The sequence below is a fragment of the Magallana gigas genome, chromosome 5 (assembly GCF_963853765.1).
Source record: "Magallana gigas chromosome 5, xbMagGiga1.1, whole genome shotgun sequence".
In the NCBI taxonomy this organism is placed as follows: Eukaryota; Metazoa; Mollusca; class Bivalvia; order Ostreida; family Ostreidae; genus Magallana; species Magallana gigas.
In genome coordinates, this window is record NC_088857.1 from 40,865,191 (window position 1) to 40,886,896 (window position 21,706).

The window sequence follows — 21,706 nt, forward strand, 5'->3', positions numbered from 1 at the left end:
TCATTATGTCGACTTGTCAGATAATTATATTAAATTTTCAGATCTTTATATCGGCTTGTCAGATAATTATGCTGACAAGTTCATGACAGTTAGTGGCAATAACACGCTTTGACAACAAATTATTGAGTTTCTACTCAATACGATAATTTTCTGACAAGTCAACAAAAAGATCTTACAAGTTGACATAAATATCTGACAAGTCGACATAATCATCTGACAAGTCAATATAATTATCTGACAAGTGGTGGCAGATCCATGCCACCATACATATTAACTGAAACTTAAAAAAAATATTTCGACACTGTCCCTTACAAAAAATAATCAGCTGTATATCACGTGATTCGGTAATGGATAAAATGATCCGCTAAAGGAGAAAACATCGTTCATCAAAGTACAGCGATAATTTTTGTTTAATCATTGGTGGTTGAGAAAGAAATATATGATGTTATGAGTCAAGTATGGTACAATAAAACAATGTTGTATTATGAATTTAACTCGGGCTTGGTTACGTACTATCAACGCGAATTTACTTAGTGATTCGTTAAAGGCGACCTCACTGTATTTCTGCTGCTGTGACTCTTAAAAAAAGATTTTTAAACTAAACGCCCACATTTTTTCATCTTAAGAAATCTCTTTTTCCAAGAAAGCGTGTTTTTTTCTACAATAAATTGAATCCCTTTTTCAGTAGAATAAAGTTTAAAATCCTTTAAAGGTATGTAAAGTTGCGTCACATGATAGGTATATCATCATGAATCTTTAAATTGCAAGAATAATCATAAGAATTCACATTGTGTCGTAATTTGGACTTTTTTTATTCTCCTTACTTTTTTTCCACATACATTTTGTATTATAAATTAACATGCAGGACCTAGCTAACCTACAGTGTAATTACACAATAAAATTGCACATTAGGGTAAATATAAATGCTATATCACATTTCACTCCATTTTCTGCAATCGTACAATACTCAGCCATAAAAAATCTATGATTATAGAATGACAAACATAACAAAACACAGACAACCTCTCAAATTCAACATTAACAACATATATAAATGTGGGGTGATATGATGCTATACAATGTATATGATACCATAATTAACATTGCATTTCCAAATTAGGACAAGAATAGTGCATTTTCTGTTCCCTGTCTGCTGACTCTTGTGTTTTAATTTTTGAGAGCAACCTTTATGGAGTTTCCCTTAAAAATTATCACCCTAATTATCTATCTTACTCTGGCATGAGGAGAAAATGTTTCTGTCATCATTAATACCCAATAAATCTGTCACTATCTTTGTTATCTGTGATCAATGACCCCCTAACATCCACGTCAATGAAAGATATTATCATAAGTTGTAGACCTTATTTATCAATTGTGAAATAAATATGTTCATTTTTTATCTTTGTTTTCTTAATGAGAAATAGGCATTTAAAAACAACCAAAAATGTTAAAATAAAAATTTATTTCCCTACCTCACTGTTTATTTTCAAACTGCAATAGGAAACATGCTAGCTATCCCCCCCCCCCCCCCCCCAAAAAAAAAAAATAATTGTCTTAAAATAAATTTCCCCTTATCACAAAGTTAACTTCAATAGTAAATAAGACCTAGTTTGTAAGAATTCAGAAAAGAAAAGAAAAACATACAAAATAAACTCACTCTCCAAACATGAATGTATATTAGTTTTGTATGACATCTTATAAGACAAGTAGCTCACTGAGAGTTTAATTATCACAACATGTTCATATGTAAAGCTTATGGAAATATCCTTACTGTAATGGTATAAAAATCGAAATAGCTCTAAGTTTATCAAAATTAGACAAAACATTCAATTCATTTACTCCTAATTTCTGAAGAAAGTATTTTGTAAATGCTACCTGTAGCATTACCAGATACTTAATCCATGATCTTCCCAACTCTTTGCTGTAGGTGTGCTGTGGGTGAATCTTGTATTAAGAAAAGAAAATGGTTCGATGCAGACCTGCAGCATAATTGATCCTCTTGTTCTAGATTAAGACCAGGTGTTCAACATCATGTATCTCTCTTGTTATGTAACACATGAGAATTCTTATTATGAATTCTGAAGCAGCTTGATGAAGTTTTTGAGGCTTTCAATCTTTTGTTGGTGTAGTCTATTTTTCTCTAGAAGACTGTCTCGTCTCTGCATCTGAACCTTTCAAAACAAAAATGTTCATAAACCACCTATTTTTCTAGAAGATATTTGAAAAAAACCCTAACATTTTTAAATATCAAGGTTGTCAAAAATGTTACCTGACCATCTGAATCATTGAAAAATGGATATGTTTTTTTTTTTTAATTGGGGATGATAATAATTTGATGATAAACATAAGAAACATAGAGCACGTTTTATGGAAATTCTTAAAACAACAAAATTTCTTTGTTAAAGAAACCTTAACCAAACTCTATTCCTACCGTGAGACTGTCATTCATCTGCTTGTTTTTATTTTCTAGCTGAGTTTTCTCAGTCAACAAGTCACTGTTTCTTCTCTGCAATCTTCTTCTTTCTTCTTCTTTAGCTATAAAAAGATCGGAAAACATTAACACAAGGTATATATTTTTAAAAAATAAAAGTACATTACTTATCTAAGCTAGTAAGTTTGAGAGAGAAGAGATGAGCCAAAAGATCTTATATCCAGAGGCCTATCCTACATACTGCCCTCCCAGACTTGAAAACAGTTTTGTCCCATCTTGAATTTGCCCAGACACAGTTAGAAATAAATATTCTTTCTAACCAACATGGTTATTTAAAACAGTATGTATTTAAAAATTGTTTTGAATTCGCCTAGTCTTAAATTTGTCCGCTGTCAATGAGAGCAAAAGTGGCAAAAATAAAACAAGGGGTGAATATTCCCCTGTATAAAGTTTAAATATACTGTTTCAGTAGCATAAATGTACCAATCTACACAAACATAAAAATGAGATCTTTAATTTGGCAAGTAAGTGTTCTTGCAATTTAATGCCTTTATCAATTACTTCCATTTCATTACAAAATCACAGTCAATACTTTTTTAAGCCTTTGCCATATCTTGTAACAATCAACCAACATACTAGCTGGCAGATTTGTAACTTAATGACTCACTTTTAACTGTAAAAGAGTAATACTGTATGTACTTTGGGTCAATTTAAAAAGGAACATAATTGTTTTACAATGCCATTAGACAAAAGAATTAGAAAAATGGCAAATTTATATCCATTTAATTTTCAAGATAAAAATGTGCTTTTTCATGCATCATTTTATTAAATGTAATACATACCTGATTTGCTTGTGATAAAGTTGTTTACTCTGGCTATCGCATCTGATGACCATCCAACTTTTCCACTTGCCTTAAAAAAATTCAATTACCGGTACTTATTTTGAATTTCATAATTTCTAAATATAATTCAACAGTATTTATTTCTGATAGAGGTATGTGAAGTTTACATGTACATTCAATAATTCATACCATTAAAAAAAGACTTTTTTATGGTTTCATTTAAATCTCATATTATGCTGCAAATGAACATGACATTGAGGGGAAATTCTTGCAAAAAGACATACAGGTTATTAATAGTTTGTTTATCATAAGCATTGGAAAGATCAAGTTTTGCAAATAAGCCAGTACTTATTTCCACGATTCAACCTTCTTGCATCAAATTGTGAAAATATAAAATCGCAAATGCCTTATATTTATCATAGGGCCATTAAGTGTACATCTGTCCAAACATTTCAAAATCTGTGAGATGTACTACTTGCTATTTTACGCAGATATTTTAAATTCCTTGCGTTTAATTAGAAATCAGGCCTTAAAAAAAAGTTGTATGTTTAGGGTAACCCGACCTAACCTACAAAAATCCTACCTTTTTTAGATGTCTGTTTTCATCTGATTGTGAATTTCATATTATTTCTATTAAAAAAATCCGTTTTTAAATATGTCACAAACAAACATTATTAGGATTGATGCAGAAAAAAATATGATAAAATAAAAAAATCCCTACATACCTAACCTAATTTGTTCATCAGTGTTACCATAAACACACAATTTTTGTTTTAATAGGCCTCAACAGTAACTGTCTGTTAAATGCCTTACCTGACATTTTGGACAGCTCCATCTGCCCTCTGGGATTGCACTGAGGGGTGGATCCAAGCACTGGAGGTGGTAGACTTTACTACAGGTGTCACACAAAAGGAGCTGTCCTGACTGGTTACACACCCCACAGAAGTCATCATGGACATCCTGAAAAACAAAGCCTCCAATGTAAACCTGTTCTCTGCAGTCATATAAATCTAGGATATTTTTTGAATCTATAAAAGTTATTCTTTGTAGTATGTTCTGTGAAATGAATAGTAGTAGGAAATAAATCTGTGGAATTAAATACATGTAAAATCGTACGACATATGTATCACATTTAACTAAAATGTTTTCATTGGAAGTACGGTAAATATATGTACCAGAATACAAAAGAATAAATATGTACTTTGATAATGATTCTATGTACAGTTAAAACTAGAATATGAGGTATTTGGGTTATTGTATAGCGAAAAATCATCTTTAATATGTTAATCATGCAAAATGGTGTGGTTTTCATAAAATAACACACATTCATCTTTTTTTCTCCAACATGTACATGAACAAATAATAAAGACATCTAAACACCTATCTCAATAACACGTACATTGTTAGGTCTTGTCAGCCCGTTTAGGTTGTGGCCATCAATACTGTCGGGGGTCGTAGGAATACTGCTGGTGGGAGAACGGGTCTTAGGGGGACGACCTGAAAAACAGATGTATCCAGATATTTGACAAAGTAAATGCATTACTGAAAAACCAGATGTATCCAAATACTTTGACATTCATCAGCCACAAGCTAGTTTTGCAATTCTATCAAAGTATAATTTCATTACAAATGATAATTAAAATAAATTCTATGTTTTATCTTGTTCCTCATACCTCGTCCCCTCTTTCCATTGGTTGGATTTGATACAGAGGAAGTCAACATCAAACTCTGTGGCCTTTTTCTCTATAAATATTAACAAGGTACCAGTACATGTATTAATTGCAGCCAAATGTCACAAAGGTCCATCAAGAATTAATTTACCACTAAGATTTTTAACAATGCAACATGAGAATATTACCTCTGGCTCAAAATTATACAGTGGGTTAGCAGTAGTTCTTCTTTTCCTCTCATAACGCCGATTTTGTAACTCTATAAAGAAAGAAAGATAACTTCAATTAATTCACAAAAACATTTCTTCTAAAAAACAAAATATTTCAAACAAAATTTATTTAAATTTCCACAATTTTTTTCACTGTGACCAATTGTTCAGCATAAATTATATACAGTGTATGAGAGTAATATTATCATACCTTTTAGAGTCTCCTGTGTCACTAAATCTAACGCAGCAATAAATGCCAGTTTCTGTAATTTTCAAAAAACACTTTAAAATCATATATATAAATCATCGATCAAAACTTATTTACTTTTCCATAATTTTAACATGTAATCTAACAAATTAAGATTTAGTTTTACACACAAACATGTACACAGAAAACAAATTCGCTACTGACAAGACACATAAGATACCACATTATTTTCACAATTACTGGTACCTACTTCTTTTTCTTCCAGAGACACCTGCTTTTTCTCCAGTGGTTTAGTAAACTCCTTGCCGTCACTGTCAGATGGTTTTCTGACGAATGATGATGTCACATGATGACTTTTGCTAATGGGAGACTTGCTTCCCTGTAAAGAAATTCAACAATTTGATATATAGTTTATTTCTTACAAATCTAACATTTCCTAGTACTCAATTCAATTCAATTCAATTCAATTTCTTTATTAACCAATTAAGGGCCCTCAAGGGGCAACATGAAGACTGTTGACATACAACATCTAATGAACATAAAACATTCAATAAACATATACAAGAGGGAAAGAGCTGGATGATTGAAAGAGCTAAGACAGACATGAACAATTAAATAGTATATATGTATATATATATATATATATATATATGTATAATTATGTATGTTTCCATACATTCAATACAGTGTCTTCTATATATTTATGTTAAACACCATACATAAATATGTCAAGATACAAATGCACATACAAATTTGAAATAGTTTATCATATGATTGAAAAAAATAAAAACCAATATTTGAATAGGAAATACAAATTAAGGCAATGCCTTTTGTAAAAATTTACCAACAGAGTTTAATATATCTAATTCTTCACAGTTTAGAATCCAAAATAATTTTTGTTTATCTTCTAAACTAGTAAAATGTTTTGCTTTAGATGAAATTAAATCAAATAGTTCCTCTCTTTCTTTTGTAAATTTGCTGCATTGGATAAGAAAATGTTCTTCATCTTCAATTTTATTAAGTGTACAATTTTTGCATATTCTTTCTGTTCTAGGTGTGTTATTATATCTGCCCTATTCAATAAAAAGTCTATGCACAGATATCCGCAGTCTACAGATCGGCTTTCTGTATTCAGGTCTTAATATAGTTAAATACTTTTCCAGTCTGAAGTTAGTTTTCAAAAATAAATAAGTAACAAGTTTGCCATCTTTAAGTGTTTATTTGAGTACTGCCAATCCATCAAATATTTTTCAGTCTGAGATTGTTTTAAAGAAGTAACAAAGTCTTTTTTAGAATATGTCATAATGTTTTGAATATTAAGAATGTTTAGTAGCTTTTCAATAGAGGAATACCAAGTTGTATTTTGGGCAAAATGAAGTTCTTTACTACATAGAAATGCATCTTTCAATAGACGAAACTCTGTTGTTAAATTTTCTAATCTGTAGTAATCTATTGACAATATCATAATGTAGAGGAAATCTTCCTAGTTCAGAAAGTGAAGCATGGTTCATACTTTTCTCATTCAACCCCAATATGGTTTTACAAAATTTGAGATGTAAAGTTTCAGCTATTTAGTTGTTATAACATTGTTGTATCAGTATATCATTAGACTGTTTTCTTTTTATGTTATTGACGTTAAAGATTCATATTTCAGAGCCATAAAGTAAAATTGGCTTTATAGTGTGATCAAATACATTTAAGCTAGTCGATATCCCGGGGTTTAGACTCAGGAAGTCTTTTCGTAGTTTGAAATAAGCTTTCAGTCCCTTTTTGTGTAATTTCACCTTAGCAAGTGAGAAAGTCCCTGAAGCTGCGAAATGAATGCGTAAGTATTTGTAATTTGGTACACATTCAATATTGAAATTTTTGTAACTAAATTTATGTTTTATTGTTCTCCCAGCTTTGTTAAATATAATAATTTTTGTTTTATTGGAATTAACTTGCATACCCCAGTCATCACAATATTTCTCTAAAGCATTTAATTTTTGCTGAAGTCCTTCTGGTGATGATGAAAAGATTACTATGTCATCAGCATACATTAAACAGTCTATGTTTTTTTAGTATAATGATATAGAGTCAATATAGCCCTGTAAATATGATGGCAGGTCATTTATAAACATTTTAAATAATGTGGGGCTCAAATTGTCTCCTTGACGCACCCCTAATTTGATAGGAAATGAGGAGGTAAGAAAATTATCATATTTAACACATGCTTCACTTTTCATATACATGTACATGTTATTAATGATACAATAAAATTTTGTACCCACATCATGCTGTAGTAGTTTTAGTTTCAATCCATTGTGAACAACACTATCAAAAGCTTTATGAAAATCTATAAAGCAGGCATATAATCTACCTTCTTTTGTATTACAATATTTATCAATTAAACATTTAACAATAAAACAATGATCAGAGGTTCTGGCATGTTTTGTGAATCCAACCTGACAAGGGTGTATTAGATTATTTTCACTTAGGAAGTTATCTAATCTGGTGTTCAAAATAGTATTGAAAAGTTTGCCCAGATTACTTGTTATAGTTATTCCACGGTAATTGTTTGGGTCACAGGGATCATTTGATTTGAATATAGGAGTGATACCCCTTAGCCCATTGCTCTGGGTAATAACTAAAGGAAAAGCATAAATTAAATAGTTTCAATAAACAAGGTATGAGAAATGTGTGTCCACTTTTCAACATTTCATTCAATATAAGATCTAACCCTTTTGCTTTTCCACATTTCAAAGAAGAAATTGCAGCAGATATTTCTTTGTTTGTTATTATGTTGTCTAGTTTATTAAATATGTTATGTTTACGTTCATTTTCTGCAAGTAAAAAATTTAATTCTTTAAATCTGTCTTCGAAGTTTTTGTCCACTGATGAATGTAAAGATTTAAAATGGTTTAACCATGCATTAGGTTCTACTGGATAATTAGTTGAATCAGCTTTTTCTGCCCTTAGATCATTTAGTAGCATATGTCATTTGACAAGTAGGATGCTAAAACAATTTAAAAGAGTTTTTCTCAGTGGCATTCAACAAGCATTTAGAGAAAATACCAGGAAATTCCATGTTTTTTCAGGAATGCAGCACGCTTTTTACAATAAACTCTACTTTTTTTAACAGATCAAACATCAATTTGTTTGTAATATAGTTTGTAAGTAGAGGATTTTTGGCCCAATTCACATTCATCCTTGAAATACAAAGAATAAGGTTCACTTGGAATTTTACCCTAACCTTTCACAAATTTTTAATCTCAGAAAAGTAAATTTACACTGCATAGATCTTTATCTATATACAAATCAGAAATACTCTAAAGTTTTAAATCAGTTAATCTGTCAGACAAATGCTGCATTGCAGTTCTCCTTCTTATCTAGTTACTGCAATGTAACAGTCATGTACAAAATCACAAGAAAAATGTTCAGACTAACTTGTAAAATTGACGGCCTGTGATAGGTTGGTACACGGATGGGAGGTGACCCGGGTTTCTGAGGGGCAATGTCCACTGTCCCACGGGCCCCTGGGCTCTGGGTGGGTGGGATATTCTCGTTCACTGGCTTGGGCTATAAAGCAAAAAAAAAAAATATCATAGTCTTGAAGATTTTATCAAAGTCACATCTTTTATGCTCCCTTGCGTATATTTTTAAGGTAGCTCACTACATCTATCCTATACTTTTTATGATTTATTATCATCATGGGTCAGTGGATAAGGAATCCAGCTTGTGAACCGCAGATGTTGAGTTGAAATCCGCCTAAAGCTTTAGTTAATATTTACTGAATCAAATTGTATAAAACCACATTTTTTCTACACGGTACTTATTTTTGTCTAGTTGACTTATCTTCTTATGCACCATGCAATCTTTTATAACCAAGTTGTTTTTCTGCTGATTTGAAAATCTTTTTTCAAGGTATGGTAAGCCACCTTAAGTTACTAAAGTGGTAATAATTAATACTCCTGACATAAAAAAAAGGTGAATGTTAATACACATTAAAACGATCTTTTTATGTTGGTTAAATAGAGAATATTGTATAATTTGAAAAAGTATATACGATATGATTAATTCAAAGTTCTGATAAATTTCTAAGACTGCCACCAATATTACAACCTGTTGCCGATTCTGAGGCTGTACTCACATATGAAGGTAACTGCATCAAAATGTATAAAGAATAAGATTTCAGAATCTAGGAAATCAAAACTTTGACAACTAGTGCACCTGAATTGCCTGAACTGGCTGTCTAAGGACTATAGGTTGCATTGGAGGTGCTGGCTGAATTGGTCTGGGTTGAATTGGGCGGGGCACAACTTGAGCTGGCTGGGGTGTGGACTCTTGGGACTTAGCGGGGGACTTTTTTTGGCCATGTGCTGGTTGATCTGGCTGCCTGTTCACAATATCCGATCTTAGCTTCTGAACTATACCCCTCTGAAAAATTGTCCATCAGTTTATTAATTATGAAAATAAAGCTGATGTAATACATGTTTCATGAATATGGAGCTCTCTTAGCTAACATACCTGTTTCTCACTCAATATAAATATTTCTTTCTGTAAGTCATGGAGCTTTTTCTTCAGCTCTGCATTCTGCAAAACATTTTTACAAAATTTGTTAATCAAGAAAAAGTGGGGAATTGATCATCAATTAAAAGATGAATGTATAATAATTTATATATAAAATAAACAAACACACAGAAAAACTTCATCTATAGGTTGATAAAAAAACCCCGAAAAACACATTATGAGAATGCTTCCATCAGAGAATTTTTTATCTTAAAAATATAGGAAGTTAATGTATTTGGAAAAGTAGTGTGCCTAATGTACTTTCATTATTTCAATTCTTACCAGAGCACTAGTATTTAAACTGAAAATTTAAATTAATAAGTTTAAAGAAAAATATTGAAATTTAAGGTTTACATGAAATGTTTATAACAGTGTCCTCTATTGATTTTATATATGGTACTTGTATTCTCATGAAGGCGACGCAGGGCACAAAAAAATCAATACAGCCAAGTTCACGTATGTTCACTGTATGTTGTAAACAATGGATTTTTACACTACCCACCTGTGGTTCATCTTTCATGGATGTAACTAAAGCCTAAAATCAAAACAATGACAACTATTTTATTATATATATAAAAACATATAATAAATTTAAGACACTTTAAAACATTGTTTTCATGGTAAGCTATATTTTCTATAGAATATTAACAACCAATCAGAATAAAGATAGCATCAACAGCGAAGAATAATTTCATAAACGTAAAATTATTTGCAAAAGACCCCTAAACAAGCAAATTTTTATAGAATACTTCATATTATATTTATCAATAAAGTCACTACTTTATAAAACTTGTAACAACCCACATTGTAATTTTTTTGACAATTTTTCTGAAGTGCGGCAAACTAGGGGCCTACAAAATATAGCCCCCAAAAAGTTGACATGGTTCGCTTACCTGATGGTTCTGAATAGAAATTTTCAGCTGCGCTTGGATTTCGTCCAAATCACTCCGAGACACCATTGCAGTATGACAAAATAAATTAAAATAAAATTTCTCTATTTTTCCTCAATTAAATCACCAAAATTCATCGCCTATATTCTAGTTCATTTGTTTTTCCTATTTCGACCCATGCGCCGTTGTACGAGTAATATGTCCTTCCGCTTTGTCAAGCGCACGAAAATGTTCATCGACAGATTCGTCTTTTTCAATAAAATATTAACAAAGTAATTTTTACTATTGATGATATATAAAAATATTTTTAATATTGATGTTAAGTTGATTTATTATTGTTTTACATATTTCATTTAAATAAAGAATCAATTAGAAATGTTTATTTGCGGATCGGAAAGTAGTGCAAGGAGCGGATCAAGAATAAATACATAAAAGGATCCAACAGTATCTTTACCAGTAATTTCTCTTCTTTTATGCTTGCATTCTAAAAAATTAAATTGTGTAAAATATTTTCTACAGTGTTTTTTTTTTAAATAAAACACATTTATCATGTACTTTTAAAATCAGTAGGCCTTATTTAGTGATACAAAATTAAAACAAAAATTAGCTTGATTAATTAATATACACGTTAAATACATATCTGGTTGAATAAATTTCATTTGTTTAATACATTAATTTAACTTGTACTTAACACAATTTATCACATTTTGTCACGTGAAAAGTTCACATGACATTCATGTGATTAGTGATATTCGGGTAAAAATAGATCTACAATATTGCAAGTGGAAGTACACAATGCACTCCTGTAATTACCTGTTTTTGGCCTGCGTTGCGCCACTTGTTTTAGGGTTAAATGAAAATTTCCAGGCATGGAAACAACATTTTGGAAAGCATTACAGAAATTCAAGAGAAGTAAATTACCGGTATGGAATCTGGAAACGAAATTTGGATCTAGTTTATCGTAACAACAAGGATAATACTTCCGGATTTCTCATGGAAATGAATAAATTTGCAGATGAGGTTAGTATTAACTAACATGTGGATATGTACTAGTATAAAGTAAGAATTCAAAGTTGCAGATTGATTTACGACACAATGAAATATATATATAAATGACATTTCTAATCAAATTACTTTAAAAACAAAAACAAAAAAAAAAAACTTGAGAGAAAAGGGGAAAATGACCTTAAAGGGACTTGGACACGATTTGAGATCAAAAATTTAATTTTAATTTTTTATATATTTTTATGTATAAAATGGTTAACTGGTGCATTTTAAATGATTGACCAAAATATAGAATGTTAAAGTCAAGTTACAATCGAGATACAGAGGTACGAATTGATTATTATGTAAACAAAGATCGAGTCTTATACAAATGTTGTTTACAAAAAATGTAATGTTGAGAATTGCTATTTCTTAGACAAAATGACATGTAAAAAACAATTTAAACTTATTCAATTTCTTCATAAATACTATTTTCAACGAAAAAAAGATACATTTGATTTAAACTTACACCAATACAACACATATGGCAAAATGACAATATTCGAGCTTTGTTTACAAAACAAAGAATTATGAACCCTGTATCTTGCTTATAACTTGATATTTGACTTTCAAATTTTGACATAGCATTGTAAACTTCTATATTTATCATTATAAGCATTGAAAATGGAAAAATAAAATTTGAAAAATTTCGTATGTAAGTCCCTTTAAGATACGTGATCAATTTTTTTTTATCAATACATTTTTTTAAATACTTTAAGTAAATATAAGGAAAGATAAATATAGTTCATCTTTCATTTTTTTCCCCTTTTTTCTTTTGGTTGAAAGAAACATGGTGGATATAGAAAGCCTTTGGTCTTAAAAACCTTTCCTGTAAACTTGAACATGCTATACTCTGACGATGTTCCCGATTCCTTTGATTGGCGCAAAAAAGGCGCCGTATCACCAGTAAAAAGCCAGGGTCAGATGGGCAGCGCACTGGCCTTCGCAACAGTTGGTTTGTATCAACAATATACCAGTAGTTCAATAAAACTTTTTTAAAATTGCAATATATCATTCTATTCTGAATGAAGCATGAACTTGATAGCTAAAAAATTACGTATTTCATGTCATTTTTCTACATGACTTAAATTATTGCAGACTCAATTGAAAGCATGCATTTCATTAAAACCGGACAACTGGTTGAACTTAGCACTCGAGAATTAGTACAGTGCTGCAATGCTTCCATGATGAGTCCAACCTTTGACTGTGTCCAAAAACTAGGAGGTGTCTGTAGTGCTGCCAGCTACCCCGACTCTCGCACCTGCCAGAGTAAACAATGCACCCCTGTAGCTAAAGTAAGCATTCTGGTTTGAATCTTCTCAAAAGTAGAGGGAAACTATATGATTATTTCCTTTTGTTGTTAAAGTTTTTGTGTGCATGTATATCCACGGTCGCAAGCATGAAGCTTAACAAATGGGAAGCTTCATACAATATATATTCTTTGATAAATATAGTTTGCACAGATGGCAGAGAGGTAGCATTATGGGAGATGAATGGTTTTGGGGGGGGGGGGGGGTGGTCCCTCCACCTTATTTATTTTCTGTAGAAATATAAACTTACAGACCACTAGGCTCGAGCTGTCTATACTTTGAAAAACGATGCTACGTGCCTAGATAATGCGTGTATTGACTGTACACGTCATATTTTACTTTTGATCTTATTTGTAAAAAATACACTAGACATTGATACTTTTGGGACTTTTTAAGGTGACTGGAGTTACACAAGTAAAGAAAGGAGATGAAGGGGACCTAAAGATCGCCGTGTACAGACAGCCAGTGGTGACAGCGGTAGATGCCAGTCACTCCTCCTTCCAGCTGTACCGTAGTGGGGTCTACTATGAACCCAGGTGCTCGTCAACCCGACTAGACCACGCCCTCTTGGTCGTGGGCTACGGCACTCTAGACGGAAAGGATTTTTGGATCGCCAAAAACTCATGGGGTTGGTTTTTATATATATAAGATTTCTACAGTTTACAGAAGTCACAACCGAAATTTTGTAAAATGCACTCAAAGATAGGGGTTGATCAAAGTGCTTTTTTGTTGTTGTTGAGTGACTTAGTAATCAAGAAGTATATTTTAGTCAAATAAAATTCCTTGATATACGATCATTTGAATACAGATATATGTACTTTTTCTCATTCTTTGTTTTTATTTTTAATGAAAAATAACAATGTAGATTTTGTTGGTTTTGACTGTTAAAAAATAGGACTTAACTCAATGATCATAAATGAGATTTGAAAGCTTTTGCGATTTCGTTTCTAGGCATTAATTGGGGCATGAAAGGCTACATACTGATGAGCAGGAACAAGAACAATAACTGCGGTATCGCTACTAGCGCAATGTACCCGGACGGGATGTGAACTTCTAGCACATTAACTTACTCAGGAGAAATGTAACTGAAATCAGTATTCTATGCCAAATAAATCTGATTTTCTATGAATTATCTTTACTCCTTGATTCGTTATTAAGATTCTTTCTTTTTATAGTCCACAAAAACAAGGTCGAATACAGACGATATGAGCAATAACGCGTGAACAAAGTACATGTAATTATGTGTATCTAGTTTTGATCACAACATTAAATACATTCACATCACAGACATTCATTTGTTATATCTAAAGAGGATGACTTCTTCATTACAATTCATTTCAATTGTAAATTTTCTTAATTACTCATCTCAGTTTATCTGAGAGGTGTTACGTCGTTTCACTAATGAAATCAGAATGACCAGCGATGCCAAAATCACTTTATCTGAATAAAATAGGAACGCTTAATATATGTGAAAATTATTTTTATACATATATTTTAGAAGAACGTCTTTACATCGTCGGTTTTAGCTCACCTTAGCTGAAAGCCTAAATGAGCTTTTACGATCACATTTTGTGTGGTGTCCGTCTCAGCATAAATTATCCTAAATTGTTTAAAAAGAGCAAGACCCCTTTTCATTAAATTATTTTTTTAAAAATCTTCCCACGAACCACTGCACCAGAAATTTTGATATTCACAGTTTGAACAGTTTATTTTATCTGTTTGGTTGTAGAGAATCATAGAGAATATAACAAACATATACACAATTCACACTTTAAGCGTGAGTAGAGGAAAAAATAAACATTTATGATTGTTATGTACATAATATATACATGTATGAAGTATAAATGTACATTTATTATGTAAATAAATATATAGGAATCAATAACCTTCAATTATATGAATACAAGAAACGTCTTTGTATAATACAGATTCTAATTATGACGTATCGTCTTGGGCGATGGGCGAACGACTGAGTACTAAAGTATCTCGTTCAGACGAATTGATATTTCATACAGACGCCTCAGTATTTCGTTATCATTTATTATTATCTCGTTATAGCCACTTATTTTTTCGTACCTATTACTTCATTTATTTCGTATGTACGAAACAGCATCTCGTTATTCTCTCGCTATTGCTATTTATAATATCGGATGTGCGACTGATTATATATCGTTTGTACGACTGATAATTCTTTATCTCATGTGTTTAACTTATATTAATTAATATATCGTACCTACGAAAATGTTGCCCTCCGCTTCGCGTCGGGCAATATTTCGTCCCTCGGGGGCTAATATAATCAATGTTGCCCGAAAACACAGTCAACATTTGTTTTGTTATATGAAGAAACAAACTAAAATTAAGAAAGTAATTGAAAACAGATCGCCGTAATTTTCTCAGCTCAACAAAGAATTCACGATTTCAATTTTGTGCAAAGTTCATTTCCAAACTATCCTCAGCATCAAACGGTCACTTGTGATATTCCACCGCCCGTAAGAATTAACATACAGATGTTCTACCTGATTTTACTTCACAGTAAATCGCAAATCCTTATATCCGTTATGATAGCAAACCGTCGCATTGCGCGTCCGTTGTTTACTTGCCTTGACTGACTGTCTATTATGACGTCACCTTGTTTTGGAGTCGCGAAGAATTATTTACGTCATCGTTTACGAATCAACAAATCAGAGCCGATTATTTGAAATAGAGGGAATGTCCTCTAGATATTATTCCTAGTCGGTCAATATCAAAAAAATATTGACCGGTCAATATTTTTCGGACGAGCTGATATCACAGTTATTGACTATTCGTCTATATAGAGTTATATAGTGAGAATACACTACTGAATATAACAATAATTAATATATCGTACCTACGAAAAAATATTTCGTCATAACGACGCGACATAAATGATTTTCCTGACAAATGTTATCTCGTGGGATAACTTTTCAAAAAACAAAACAAAACAAAAAGTAGGAATGGTCTGTGGCAAATATAATCCATGATTATGTCGCTTTTATCTGAAATGGTATGATGTTTATTTTGAATAGTTTTATCATAGAGTTTTTAAATTGAAATGTCAGTTTATGCATGGTCAAGTGGATCGAGAACACATTCTGCATGTAATTCTTTATCTGACTGGTGTAGATTCTTCTATAGTTCGCTCGACTTTCGCTGTAGAATTAGATGGTACAAAGGATTGATTAAAGTTACTACAGTGTACCAAATTACATGACATAAGAGAGTGAAATCAATTAGACATTCTTGATGAATAAATCTGATCAAAAGCTTGGCGCTTCCAATTAGCATCAGTAGCCGCGTTACAAAGGTCTACGCTCAACACAAGCGAACGGCAACTTTTTCAACTCGCATTCGTGTTTATTTTAAGATCCCCTAACCTGTTAAAATATGATTATTCAGATAATTAAAAGCACCCCTGGGGAGTAGCATCTGCAAGTATCCTCTTGAAGTGTCTGAAAGGTGAAACATTGGATGCACGATATTTTATATACACTCGAGGAATCTGGTACAATGTTAAACTGATACACCAAAATGTGCCCCTGATGAAATAGATGTTAAGGGGTGAGTTTTTTATTGGTTGACTGGAGTACAACTTGACTGCTTTAACAAAGTACCCCCTGGATTCCTCTTTGTGCGGTTTGATGGATCCAAAGAATGTAGATCTTTTGACTACCGTGTCGACTTATCTTTATTTTTCTTATTCAGTGTAAAAAAAATTCATGTATCCCTTGACAGGCCTCCTTCTTGTAGAGTAATCACCAATCTACGAATAAAATATTGTTTATCAAAGTAGTTTTTTTATTCATAGACCTCATCACTTTCTAGGTCGATGTACCATACACTGGTTGGATTATGTACTGTGTAAAATAAAGTAAGTACAACTTATTAGTAGTTTATTGATAATCTGATACATACATATAATATTATAACTCAGTTTTGTTCACTTATGTATATTGCAACTTACCTACTTAAAAGACCAATGTTCATAGCTTGCATATATATACACGAACAAACGCAAAATAACAATAAAATATTGTCTTTAACTGAATTTTATTTTATTTAAATAAATCAACTTCGTTTGTATTTTTATTCGGGTATTTATTCTAACTTGGTAAAATGTAATTAGGTAACTATGAAGTTAAATACAACACCCGTTTTAAAATTGTTTCCTTAAAAATGGGGAGTTGGTTTAGATGTATTTTATCTTCAACGTTGTTACAATTTGTTATTTTAAAAAATAGAACCTAGATAAATGCATCACTCAGAAATAAAAACAGGATGTTAATCTATAAACGTCCCGACATTTCAGTTTGAAGATTTGATTAATGATTCTCTGAAAATAGACACCAAAAACCTGAAATTAAAACAAATAGACTGAGGTCTAACTATAAATTAGATTCTAAAAATATGTCAAACAACAATGATAACTAGCTTTTTTATGATTATTATTTATTCTACAAAGACGATATAATAAATAATATGAATATTTTCACCTAGCATATGAATTTTATCAAGTGAATTATAATATCTATAATGAATTAAGTACAACGTTGTGATTAAAATTTTGAATAATTAAATTGATTTAACGTTTTGAAAGGATAGTTAGATATGCAAGAGTCACGTACATACGTAAATTACAATTTTCTATGTTTTCTTTCTTTTCATTTCTGTTAACGTTTCAGGACTATTTTTAGTAAGGATTGGTAAACATGGCGAAGAACGCAAAAGAAGCCAGCGACTTTTTGTCGGAGGCGCTTCTACAGCTTGACAACGTCCTCTCGGGTACTTCTTTATTTTCTCCCTCATATAAAACGCAAGACTGTATAGGATATACTAGTTATACTAAATCAATACTTGGTTCTGGAAGAAATAAATTATTTTTTACAAAACTTTAATATTGTTTTGCAATTAGTGGGTTAACCTCATTACCAGCACGTCAAATCCCTATGATACAACAAATTACAGATAAACAGCATGATACACTTTAGAGCTCCTCCCTGGCTAAGATGAGGTTTTCTGTAAAATGATCTCGAAGTATCTGTCCATCGTAAGTCTATCCCGATTCTAGATTTTTTTTTGAGATAGTACAATGTCTCATACTGGTAGGTAATAAATTTGTAATTTGTTTGCACATTACCAAAATACCTAATACGTTAACTAAAGTAGTTAAAAGAAATGTCTCTTTTTCAGCTACACGGGTCCACAGTTTCAGCGGAAGCCGCGAGACCGAACATGTAAGATCTCGAAGTTTGCCGTCTGCGGTCCCGAAAGTCGTCAGTTTGTTGTCGGACCTCCATACAGTGCTGCAAAAGTGTGACGATAAAGAGGCTCTGAAGCAGACGATACCTCGTGACGTCATGACGGGGGTACAACACTGGTTGATTCCATCCCCCGATGATTATAGAAGCTCCAAGGTTAGAATTCAACAGTTGTCTCATTAGATTTATTGTCTTTCTTGCATGGTGTGTTATTTCTGAAATAAAATTTACAAAATGACTAAAGTAGACATGCTGTTGATTTTATTAATTTGGAATTAAGATGCTAGCTTGGACAATAAATTAAGGCATGAACAATAGTTATCCCAGACATCTTACTAAAGATTGGAAATACTGATTAAATTAAAAAAAACATAGAAAGTATTCCGCAATGATATGCTTAAAACTTTACACAAATGGCTGTACACGTTAATATGAACGGTTTCCATCGGTTAATTACACATACGTATATTAAGTGCAATGCTTTTATCTTGAAATTGGCACCTCTGAGTCTTTATCTAGTAAACACAGAAAACAAAGATTCCGAAAGATATACCTCTTATCTGATGTAATGTTTATTTCTTCCGCTGCAAACTAAGGTGAATGGATACGTTATATCCAGTAATATAAAATCAGGCATTTTCTTCCCTCGCGATGTTGTTTAGTCAGCATCGTGTAAGTTGCCAACTCTGGTCGGTCGAAGGTTAAGGCCAAAATGGCATTGCTTATACCTAGTCATTAAATCTCTTCCGGGGATTTGTCACTTTGATTTGAGCTTTCTTACGCCCATTTAAATACACACAACCCTCGTTTTCTTTTCATATGCATTTGCTTTGATGTAATTACATACATACACCGACACGTGGAAAAGTGAAATAAATGCACACGATTTCAGTTACAAGCTTTATGCAGATTTTTACGAAGAATAAAATATCAGTATTTGACTGATCTGAAATATAATAACCGACTTATACCGTGAAGAACCGCTGATCGTCTGATACGGGCCACATGGCGGGAAATTTCATGGGGTCCTATTTGATGAATTAGACCTGCTTCTATTGTTTACTTACCAGTAATCAAATGTCGAGAGGAGTATATTTCTCCCCTCGTCCTGACGTAAGTTCCCGAGTTTCCGGAACACACTGACTTGACATACATTTGATGGTATCCCTAATCACACCCTGGCCGAGGAGGCTGATTTCATAGAGCTCGGACAAAGCTGCATGGGCATGCCCGGAGCATTTTCGACTTTCGCTATTTCTTTCTTTCCTTCATAAGAAGTGAGATATGGGAATAACTATCACGTGACCTTGTCAACTAGTTATGGAGTATGACAGGTATCTCAGAGATGTATATTTCCAAACGTTGCCAAGACGACGGGAGAGAAGGGTGAGTTCGATTTGATAACAGAATTTTCTTGCATGGTCTAAACAGTTATTATGAAATATGAATTATATTCTCTGATTGTTCATTACTCTCATGATGTCGGCAGCTTGACGTATGAATTAGCAAAAAGAAACCTTTGAGACATGTTCATGTACTGGTATTTTGAAACAAGAAATGGGTTTTAGCAAAACAAATCTGAAATCACAACATATATACTCTAACATTCTACATGTTAGAAAGATGCAGTTTTTTGTGTGTGAAACAAATCATCGTTCTAGTACCAAGCAATTGTTTCAATTATTCACATGTGCATTAAAGTGTTTTATATGAGTATCTGTGGTTATTATGTCAAAATATTTTAAAACTAACGCATGTATGATTATGCTTTTTACAAACTCTTATTGGTTTCAATTTCTTGATCTCGCATATTTTACATGCATATTAATGCGATAAAGTAAGTGCAAATTGAAATCAGATCTGCTGATCTCTAAATTCAATCAAATTTCTTTACTTTCACATTCGAGTGATTTGTGAAGCATTGTAACTAATACTTCAATAAACATTCCGAAAGTTCTTGCAATTTCGATATAAAAGTACACGTAACTCCTATTATCATTAAAAATCGTTATTGTTTTAAAGCCTATACTCCTAAAAAATGCCAATCCATTATAACTCAAAGGTAAAAACTGTTGTTGAACAAACGCGCACTGCTCAGTACAGCAGTTGGACCATATGTTCTTGGGTGTTTTATATGTTGTTTCTGCAAACAAAACAACAAAATACCAGCAAGCTTACTAAATCGGAAGAAAAAGAGAGAATTCATTGGCGTCCACGTCTGAACACGAAGCAGATCTAGATATCTGTGTGATAAATCAAGGAAACCTTGATAAGTTAATCTTGTCAAAAGAGGATGGAAGCTAAAATCTGAAACTTCTTGATTCATTGCAGTTGAAATTTATCGTCATTTCACGCCTGTTTGACCGACTTTGGTTTCCATGTACATGTATGTGTTTTTGACTTTGGTTTGTTTGAAACTTTAATTCAAAGAGAGAAGTTTTAAAGAAAGGGAAAGAGGAGAGCTCTGCATGTGACCGACGCGTTAGTTGAGTGCTCGTCCGTCATTTGAACAAGATTTACGATAACCCGGTGTTTTATTTGGTGTACCTGAGGGATACAGAAGCCAAAGCAAGGGTCGTTAATTAATGATAAGACCTGACGGGATTCTGAAGTATGCTCACCTTTTTCTTTGTAACCCTGTGATTTTTGACAGCTGAACATCCATAACGATATTGAATTAATGCTGGATGCGCCGGGGTGCATTAATTTGCACTGATCTGAACAAAAAATGGAAAATTAGTTTCCATGGCGTTTTATTAAATGTGAACCTTTGAAAGGCTAAAAGATTAGATAAATAAAGCTCGAGGCATGCAGGATTCTGGTATGAGGGAAGGTGTTGTCAATATTACGATATTCTGTTGTATAGCAGAACACGTGTATGAATGGCAAAGAAGAGCAAGAGTTCAAAACTTCCAGGAAACTAATTCACTTTCCGAGGATAGTGACCTTGAACTACAGAGCACAATGGATTTTAGATGGAGATCGGAGGTAAATCTTGAACCTGACACTTATTTTTAAGGATGGCTTTTCTTAACTTTAACACGTTTTCGTTCATAGCATAAGATTTGAAATTGTTGTTGAAATGCATCTTCAGATTTTTTTATTGGATTGGGAGGGGGGGGGGGGGGTCAAGGAGCAAGGATGCCAATGTTCATTTGACTATAAAATAACTACGGTGCCATGCCATTGTTTTAATTTTAAAGCGTTTGAATGTATATTATGATGCCACGTTTAGTATTGTGAGATTGACAAGGTGTAGTATTCAGACTTCTTTCGAA

At 32.4% G+C, this 21,706-nt stretch overlaps 3 protein-coding genes across 9 annotated transcripts in view; 2 read left to right on the plus strand and 1 right to left on the minus strand.

Annotated features, from left to right (window-relative positions):
• Nucleotides 1–788: 788 nt before the first annotated feature.
• LOC105323286 (PHD finger protein 21A) lies at nucleotides 789–11,011 on the minus strand. The gene is made up of 14 exons (XM_011422375.4): nucleotides 10,802–11,011; nucleotides 10,411–10,443; nucleotides 9,867–9,932; nucleotides 9,570–9,776; nucleotides 8,787–8,918; nucleotides 5,611–5,739; nucleotides 5,364–5,415; nucleotides 5,132–5,202; nucleotides 4,947–5,016; nucleotides 4,673–4,770; nucleotides 4,087–4,233; nucleotides 3,274–3,343; nucleotides 2,432–2,535; nucleotides 789–2,171 (listed from the first exon to the last, which is right to left on the minus strand). Exons 1-14 carry the CDS (start codon nucleotides 10,865–10,867, stop codon nucleotides 2,070–2,072), a joined length of 1,347 nt encoding a protein of 448 aa, XP_011420677.2. The 5' UTR covers nucleotides 10,868–11,011; the 3' UTR covers nucleotides 789–2,069.
• Nucleotides 11,012–11,551: 540 nt separating this feature from the next.
• Nucleotides 11,552–14,281, plus strand: LOC105323285 (procathepsin L). The gene is made up of 5 exons (XM_011422374.4): nucleotides 11,552–11,818; nucleotides 12,629–12,797; nucleotides 12,941–13,137; nucleotides 13,549–13,780; nucleotides 14,104–14,281. Exons 1-5 carry the CDS (start codon nucleotides 11,594–11,596, stop codon nucleotides 14,199–14,201), a joined length of 921 nt encoding a protein of 306 aa, XP_011420676.3. The 5' UTR covers nucleotides 11,552–11,593; the 3' UTR covers nucleotides 14,202–14,281.
• Nucleotides 14,282–17,864: 3,583 nt separating this feature from the next.
• The window catches only part of LOC105323284 (liprin-beta-1), a 45,621-nt gene continuing 41,779 nt past the window's right edge, over nucleotides 17,865–21,706 (plus strand). For 5 of the 7 annotated variants that reach the window (XM_020065239.3, XM_066085411.1, XM_066085415.1 and 2 more), the window contains exons 1-2: nucleotides 17,865–17,952; nucleotides 18,361–18,584. In XM_020065239.3, the coding sequence (XP_019920798.3) occupies nucleotides 17,880–17,952; nucleotides 18,361–18,584 (297 nt within the window). In that variant the 5' untranslated portion in view covers nucleotides 17,865–17,879. Of the gene's footprint in view, nucleotides 17,953–18,360; nucleotides 18,585–19,676; nucleotides 19,815–20,702; nucleotides 21,417–21,706 lie in introns of those variants that run through there. The other 2 variants (XM_066085414.1, XM_066085413.1) reach the window with 2 other exon arrangements.

What these genes read in the sequence shown, in the direction of transcription:
- LOC105323285 (XM_011422374.4), top strand. Translation starts at nt 11,594, where the DNA reads ATGCACTCCTGTAATTACCTGTTTTTGGCCTGCGTTGCGCCACTTGTT. An exon ending in TGAATAAATTTGCAGATGAG is followed by an intron (nt 11,819 to 12,628) that starts GTTAGTATTAAC and finishes TTTGGTTGAAAG; the next exon opens with AAACATGGTGGATATAGAAA. An exon ending in GATCGCCAAAAACTCATGGG is followed by an intron (nt 13,781 to 14,103) that starts GTTGGTTTTTAT and finishes TTTCGTTTCTAG; the next exon opens with GCATTAATTGGGGCATGAAA.
- LOC105323286 (XM_011422375.4), bottom strand. Translation starts at nt 10,867, where the DNA reads ATGGTGTCTCGGAGTGATTTGGACGAAATCCAAGCGCAGCTGAAAATT. An exon ending in TTATATTGAGTGAGAAACAG is followed by an intron (nt 9,777 to 9,866) that starts GTATGTTAGCTA and finishes ACAATTTTTCAG; the next exon opens with AGGGGTATAGTTCAGAAGCT. An exon ending in ACAGGCCGTCAATTTTACAA is followed by an intron (nt 5,740 to 8,786) that starts GTTAGTCTGAAC and finishes ATTTCTTTACAG; the next exon opens with GGAAGCAAGTCTCCCATTAG.